The 7,455-nt window shown below is 36.8% G+C and overlaps 1 protein-coding gene across 1 annotated transcript in view; it reads left to right on the forward strand.

Moving 5' to 3' along the window:
* The first annotated feature begins 3,234 nt into the window (after window positions 1–3,234).
* The window catches only part of LOC107098683 (M-protein, striated muscle-like), a 54,085-nt gene continuing 49,864 nt past the window's right edge, over window positions 3,235–7,455 (forward strand). The window contains exons 1-3 of the mRNA XM_015396469.1: window positions 3,235–3,298; window positions 4,874–5,005; window positions 7,288–7,380. Coding sequence (XP_015251955.1) covers window positions 4,899–5,005; window positions 7,288–7,380 — 200 coding nt within the window. The 5' untranslated portion in view covers window positions 3,235–3,298; window positions 4,874–4,898. The remainder of the gene's footprint in view (window positions 3,299–4,873; window positions 5,006–7,287; window positions 7,381–7,455) is intronic.

The raw sequence follows: 7,455 nt of genomic DNA on the forward strand, positions 1-7,455 counted from the left end.
GTAAATGTCAAGGGGAACTGAGGGTAAACTTCGGGGTGGAACAGAAGGTAAATGTCGGGGGAACCCGAGAGTAAACGTTTGGCGAAACCGACACTAAACTTTGGCGGAGACCAAGGGTAAAAGCTGGGGGCAACTGAGAGTAAACGTTGTGGGAACCGAGGGTAAACGGTGGGGGAAAATGAGGGTAAACGTTCGGGGGAACCAAGAGTAAATGTTCCTGGAGGTAACCAAGGGTAAACATTCCTGGGGGAACTGAGGGTAAACGTTGGGCGGAACCGATGGTAGACATTCCGTTAAACAAAGGGTAAACATAAGGGGGAACCAAGGGTAAACGTCCGGGTTGGAGACAGGGTAAATGTCAAGGGGAACTGAGGGTAAACTGAGGGGGGGAACCGAAGGTAAACGTCGGGGAACCCGAGAGTAAACGTTTGGCGAAACCGACACTAAACTTTGGGATAGACCAAGGGTAAAAGTTGGGGGGAACTGAGAGTAAACATTGTGGGAACCGAGGGTAAACGGTGGGGGAAACAGAGGGTAAACGTTCGGGGGAACCAAGAGTAAATGTTCCTGGAGGTAACCAAGGGTAAACATTCCTGGGGGAACTGAGGGTAAACATTGGGCGGAACCGATGGTAGACATTCCGTTACACAAAGGGTAAACATAAGGGGGAACCAAGGGTAAACGTCCGGGTTGGAGACAGGGTAAATGTCCAGGGGAACTGAGGGTAAACTTCGGGGGGGAACCGAAGGTAAATGTCAGGGAACCCGAGAGTAAACGTTTGGCGAAACCGACACTAAACTTTGGGGGAGACCAAGGGTAAAAGTTGGGGGGAACTGAGAGTAAACGTTGAGGGAACCGAGGGTAAACGGTGGGGGAAACAGAGGGTAAACATTCGGGGGAACCAAGAGTAAATGTTCCTGGAGGTAGCCAAGGGTAAACATTCCTGGGGGAAACTGAGGGTAAACGTTGGGGGCATCCGAGTGTAAAAGGTCGAGGGAACCAAGTATAAAAGTTGGGCTGACCCGAGGTTAAACGTTGCTTGTGTGTAGTGACAGTGGAGAAGAAAATTCAATTTTAATAGGAAGAAACCTCCTGGAGAACAAGGCTCAGTCTGAGTGTCCATCTGTCGACACCGACTAAGGTTCAGGCAGACAGAAGCAGACACACAGAAAGAATCAGAGATACAAAAGGCCAACGTTATCTAGCTCCATAGGTGGCCCCTGTCCAGGAATGACAGCTGATATTTCTCTCAAGGATGATGTCACAGCCACACAATAACAGACCAGATGAAGCTACTATGACGACTGACACTCCAGTTGGTAAGATTTGTTTTTCTTGTAATAATGGTAAGAACAATAAAATTATTAGATCCCTGTTCAAAGCAGACTTCATTACAGTTCCATATGTGATTCCATACTGGAATAAATTTGTGCAAAACATTGACTGGAAGAAGGTCTGGCTCTTACCCAACCGATATTTGCTGACCAACAAAATTAAAGAAATATCATTTAAAATAATTCATAAGTTTAACCCGTCTAATGATCATATTGTCAAAAAAATTTTAAAAAGACATTGATGTATTGTGCACTTTTTGTTCTATGAGTGTTGAAACAGTAACCCATTTGTTTTGGCATTGCTCTTTTGTCCAAAATCTCTGGTCTGACATTTGTAAGTTTATTGCAGAAAAAATTGAGAAAGACTTTAAGTTATTCTGGAAGGATGTCCTTTTTGGACTTTATGACTTTAACACTACTAAGACTACTACTAAGACTAAGACTACTAACACTACTAAGACTAGACCAAATGGAACTTTCATTATTAATCTGATTATTCTCTTAGCAAAATTCTACATTCATAAATGTAAGTTTACACAATCCAAAATATCTTTTATTGCTTTTAACAATGAGGTCAAGCAATATGTCAACACGATTAAGTATTCTCTTAATCAAAAGGCAACAAAAACTGTAAATGTGTGTAAACAATTTAATATCTTTTTGTAAATTTTACTTTCCCTGGCAAAATGTGATGATTTTAATTTTTGTTTTTAGTGTTTTGTTAAAAAAACCAGCAATGTTGGATACTGAACAGTGTAATATTTTCTCAATGGAGACAAATGTTCGTGTATTTTTTGTAAAGTCTGCAATTGTTGAATAAAAAGAAAAAAAAAAAATGAAGCTACTATGACAAAAAAAACAGAGAACATAAAATTCTAGGTGGTTCTTATGTCCTTCAGCAGTCTTAGCCTATAGCAACATAACTATAGAACTAGCTCAGGACAACTTCAGGCACTTTAAAGAACTAAAGTTCACTCTGTAGAACTCTACATTATCACTGTGGTATTTTCATTCTCGAAAAACCTGCCTATACAATCAGATGTGCGGTGAACTAAAATCTATGATAAACTGCAGCAAATTCCTGCTGTGTCACAAATGATACAAATAACAGATCTAACCAAATGGATGTTGTTGTTTTTTATTTGTCAAAATGCTCAATGATAACTCTACTTAAAAAATGTTATTTAAGATTTATTTTTCCAAAGTTTAGCTTTTAAAGGGGTAAATTGGCTCCTGTGAAATAAATAGTTGCAGAAGGTCTTGTACAGTATCAAGGAGAGGTATCCCTGCAACACAAGCCTTGCTGTTAAAAATAACCTCAACGCTGCCTGCATATGTCGGGCCAAGGAGGACAAACTGTCTTAAGAAACCTAAAAAGGTGTCATTGAGTGGGGGGTTAGTCTACCAAAGAAATATAACCTTATAACTTGGTCCAGTGTTTTCAGTTGATTTAAACCTTTATACACAATGATTACACTTCCTAATAACTTATTAAATGTTATCAGGAAGATAATAAAACAGGCATTATGAACAGCCTTAATAAGACGTCTGTTTTTAAAATGAAAGGTGTGCTGTATTGTTTCTTGGTAGCTCTTTTGTTTTGCAGGTTGCTTGTGGTTAGTTTTTTCATATGAAGATGCAGCTTTCTCCTTTAACTCTTTAATAACTGGGGTCTGAAAATGTTCAGACTAGATAAAGTACCATGAATGGAACAAATATCAAAAATCATTCATTTGATTTGCAGATATAGATGCATGTCCTTCATCTCCAAACAGCAGATTGTGAATGAAAATGAAGTTTGGTGGGAAATGCTATATATAATCTGAAGTGCATCCATAAATGGGGTGGAAGGAGCACGGCATTCCTCTGGTGAGAGGGTAATATTTTTGTTGCTATCAGCAAGAGCTTCCCAAGTGGCATTAGGCTGGTCTGCTACCGCTTCTCGCTTGTTTTCATTCTTTAAGGTAAGTTGCATATGTCAATATTTCTTGAAAATAAATTTCATAGAATAAGTTTTGGTTTTTAAAGCTGCCCTGCATTCAGAATTAATTTTCGGTCGGACAAAATTAATGTCTTTGTGAGGGAAGTATTTACTAAGTAGTGGTGTGAAATCTAACTTAAACCCTGAATCATGAGGGTAATAAATGATTGCTGAGTGTTTCTTAATTCATTTTCTTTCTGGCCAAATATACAAAAAAATAACCCTGTGAAAAGATGATTTAAAATACTGCTGCTAACTGTAAGTAGTATAACTGACTTGCAGTTTAATCTGAAAGAACCTTTGAAATCTGATGACTGACTGATAATCTGAGAAATTTTTATCACTGGTGTTCTTTTTACTAATGATAAATATCAATTTTTTTTTCCCCTAAAATTGAATTTCCTGACTGTTTCAGAGCTAGTTATAGCTGCTCTCTGTTAGGTGGTGAGAAGAGTCACAGGTAGGAAGCTCCAAAAGTAGGTCAAACCGCTGGATTTATACAATTTGTTGGATATTCTTTAAACCGATTTAGCATATGGATGTATATTTAGACTTATGTGGATATTTAGCAAGAATCACTTTATTATATTACATTATATAGATTTAAAAAAGCCTATTTTGTAAAAGGAAATTTGAAAAAAAAAAAAAAGATTTAGAAAATAAATTTTGGAAAACGTCTTAATCAGAAAAAGTCTTTAAGATTTGCTTTTCTGTTTTCTTTTTTGCAATTTGTATAACTCATTCTAAAAAAAAACAATTTTTTTTTTTAAAACAAAACATTTGAAAAAATAAAATCTTAACATTAAAAAAGTTTTAGAAAATACAATTTTGACAAGATGTAGGATGTTAAAAACTAAAAAATTTAGTTTAAAAAACTGATAAAATTAAAAACAAAATCTAAGAAAACAGCTATCAAACCTTTTTTTAATTACGTTTTTTTTCTTGATTGCATTTTTTTTTTTTTCAAATTTCCATTTACAAAGCATGTTGTTTGATGCACAAATAATGGTACAAAATTCCCTCCATATATTAGGTGGTAATGAGCAACACTAGAAAGCAGTTTTAGACATAGGTCAAACTAGAGCTTTTAGATTAGATTAGATTAGATGAGCTTTATTGATCTCACAGCGGAGAAATTTACTTGTCACATATTGGCATAGAAGTAAAAGAAGGTGCAAACAAAGAGGAAAAGGTGCATTAAGAATAAACAATAAACAATATATATATATATACAGTATATCCACGTATATACAGTATATCAAGGGAAATAAGGATTAAGGTGCAAGTGTACCTGTATCGCACACAATGAAAAACAAAATAAAAATAAGAAATAAAGAAATAAGAAATAAAAATATGTTCAATCCATTTGTAAAATTTTTCCATTTTTATATTAGACTTATGTGGCCATTGGCAAATAAATTTTGGAAAGACTCACAGCAGTGAGTGAAGATCTGAGCTTTTTGCCGACCTGTGAATCCTGCTGATGTAACATAAGCAGTGGTGGTTATTGTGTCATGATAACCCATGTGTGGTCTCTCCCTTCCCCTGCTGCTTACAGCCTGGTCTCCTGACGTTTTCCCATCATGGCTTCCACAGTCAAACCCTGGTATAAGGCGAAGGCTGTGAGCCACGTTAAAACTGATTATGCTTATCATCACAGTAGACATGTTGTCCAGCAGCATACAGAAAGGTATGAAGGTGAAATCTGCTCTATGCTTTGTAAAGCCGCTGCTGCTTTGCCAGATGCGTCTTCTGTAGCTCCATTAGCCGAGGACAACAGAGGCCCGCTTCACCTGAAGCTGCTGTGTTCCTGCTGTCTGCAAACAAATCATCTCTTTACAAAGTCTGAGCTGGAAACAGCTGCAGTGGTTCCATTAAATATGACTGATGAGGCTGTACAGTTATATTTTTGCTTTATTTTTGTTTTTATTTTTTTATTTTTTGCAGTGTTTTATACAAAGAAAAAACTAAGATGGGAGCTGTCTATGTAGCTAGAAGTAATTTCCCTCTGGGATTATTAAAGCATGCCTGATTCTGATTCTGCTATGTAGTTTTAGATCTCTGTTTGTGGGTCCTGAGAGAACTAAGAAATTTATGGAATACGGAAGCCCATTTATTAGCCTGACGTAGTCCTACTCACTTCTAGTCAGAATATGAGTCTGATACTGCTCCATAGAGCTGTGATTATGGGGCGTGTTTTGAACGAACCAGGAAAAAAAATGCCTCTGCACTCAATTGGATAGACCTACAACCAATAAGAGCAACGGAGTGCGTGACGTATGTTAAGCGACGCATAGCTGTTGTCAACAAAAATCAAAGCGTGTATTTGCACGCCTAGAATAAGAAGATGAGCCTTGATCGCGTTTCTCTGTTCCTCTTTTAAAATGTATTCTTTCTCTACACACCTGTTGATCATCTGTCCATCATCGTATAAAGCCCGCCCTGACAATTTGATTGGCCCGCCAGATATTGTGCGAGCATACTCGAGCTACTGTTGAGCAATGACAGACCAAACTTCCCGACCTCAAACGTTGTGGGCGGGACTAAGTTCGGAATGGCACCCAGGCTACCCATTTATGCCCCTCTGATAAAAAAAAAAGAAGAAACAAATCATATATGACTTAACTATCTCATAAGACATAGTATCTTATAATTATTATATAAATAAATCATAATTATTTGATGAAACTCTGTTTTATTTGTCATCATTGGCGTAAATGGGCTTCCATAATGGTGCAATCTTGTTGACACAGGTGGAAACCGGCCAATTTTCCGTCGTTTGGCTCTGATCTACGAAGTGAAAATATGAACTTTTTTCTCCTCTTGATTAGATACAACCACTGCGGTCCATAAAAGTCACTGATCAATAGCGTATATATTTAGAAGTTTCCTATAAGTTTCTTATGAAGGCTTTGAGCATCTTCTTGAAACTCTTAAATTCTAATGGATTCAAAACAACAAAGGGTCTTTTTTTATGCATGGTAGTCCTTAGAGGAAATAATCATTGTCTAAATCAGCAGGTGAGTGAGATCACTGATAACCAGGATTAGCCTGGTTGGGGCATCACTGTTTAAACTGTATTCGGTACAGTTTGTATTTATTTTGTAGCCAATTTTTATTCCTAGTCCCCCAGGAGGCAGGAAAACCATTAACCGAACATTAAATAGCAATAAAAAAAAATCACATGACAGACAAGATTTAGATTTAAGATTTTAAAAAGAATATTAAAAACATTCTATATTTGTTATGATGAAAAACTATAAATAATGAAACCATTTAAAGTACAGAACATCTCATTTAAGATCGAACGAATCAATTCAAATTTAAAATTCATAAAAATAAAAAATCAAAAAATGATAAAGTGTCAGGTTTTTTGAAAATAAACATGTTCATAATAGTAGAAACAGGATAGACAGACAGACAGACACATAGGTAGATAATGTAATCTTAGAAGCTGCTGTCTCCTGCCGATGCTCTGCTGCTTCTTTCCTGATCTATTAATGAAATGTGTGTTTTGCTGCCATCACTGTTAGAAAGCTTTGCATCAAAGCTGTCTCTTTGTATGTTCTGTTAAACAGAGCAATAATTATATTTCTGTGTTTTTGAAATGAACTTTTTGTTTCTCTCCAACCCTCATTAGTCTATATGCTCTAGTTCTAGCTACTCCAGTCAAACTGTAAGAGGGTTCTGTGTTTTTTTTCTGTAGGTGTTTTCCTCATCATGTCAGCATCTGACCCTCAACTCTCTGAGGTTGAAACAGGAACTTAGTCAAATAATTACTAAATGTATTGTTTTATTGAGTTATTAAAGAAAAATTTGACGTCTAAATGATTTTTAATTGTCGTCTCATTGGACCAGTCATCGAAAAGGATTGCAGAAATAACACCAACCTGTTTTTAAATGACTGGATCTTATTAATGCCAGCCAGTCTTTGCAGAACCAGAACTTCTAACCCATCTCATATCCCTACAGGAAATCCAGCTCCAAGTCGACACACCAGGTGCAGGCTCAGGCCACAGCGGCTATGGCAGAACCAGCCTATACCATACCAGCGTCCCGGCAGAGGTGAGGTCTTAATAAGGCTTTACCATTTTAGCCCCCAAAAAATCAAAAACTGTGATTAGATTTAGATTTTCCACT

Source organism: Cyprinodon variegatus, unplaced genomic scaffold (genome assembly GCF_000732505.1).
Source record: "Cyprinodon variegatus isolate N-32 unplaced genomic scaffold, C_variegatus-1.0 Scaffold800, whole genome shotgun sequence".
Taxonomy (NCBI): Eukaryota; Metazoa; Chordata; class Actinopteri; order Cyprinodontiformes; family Cyprinodontidae; genus Cyprinodon; species Cyprinodon variegatus.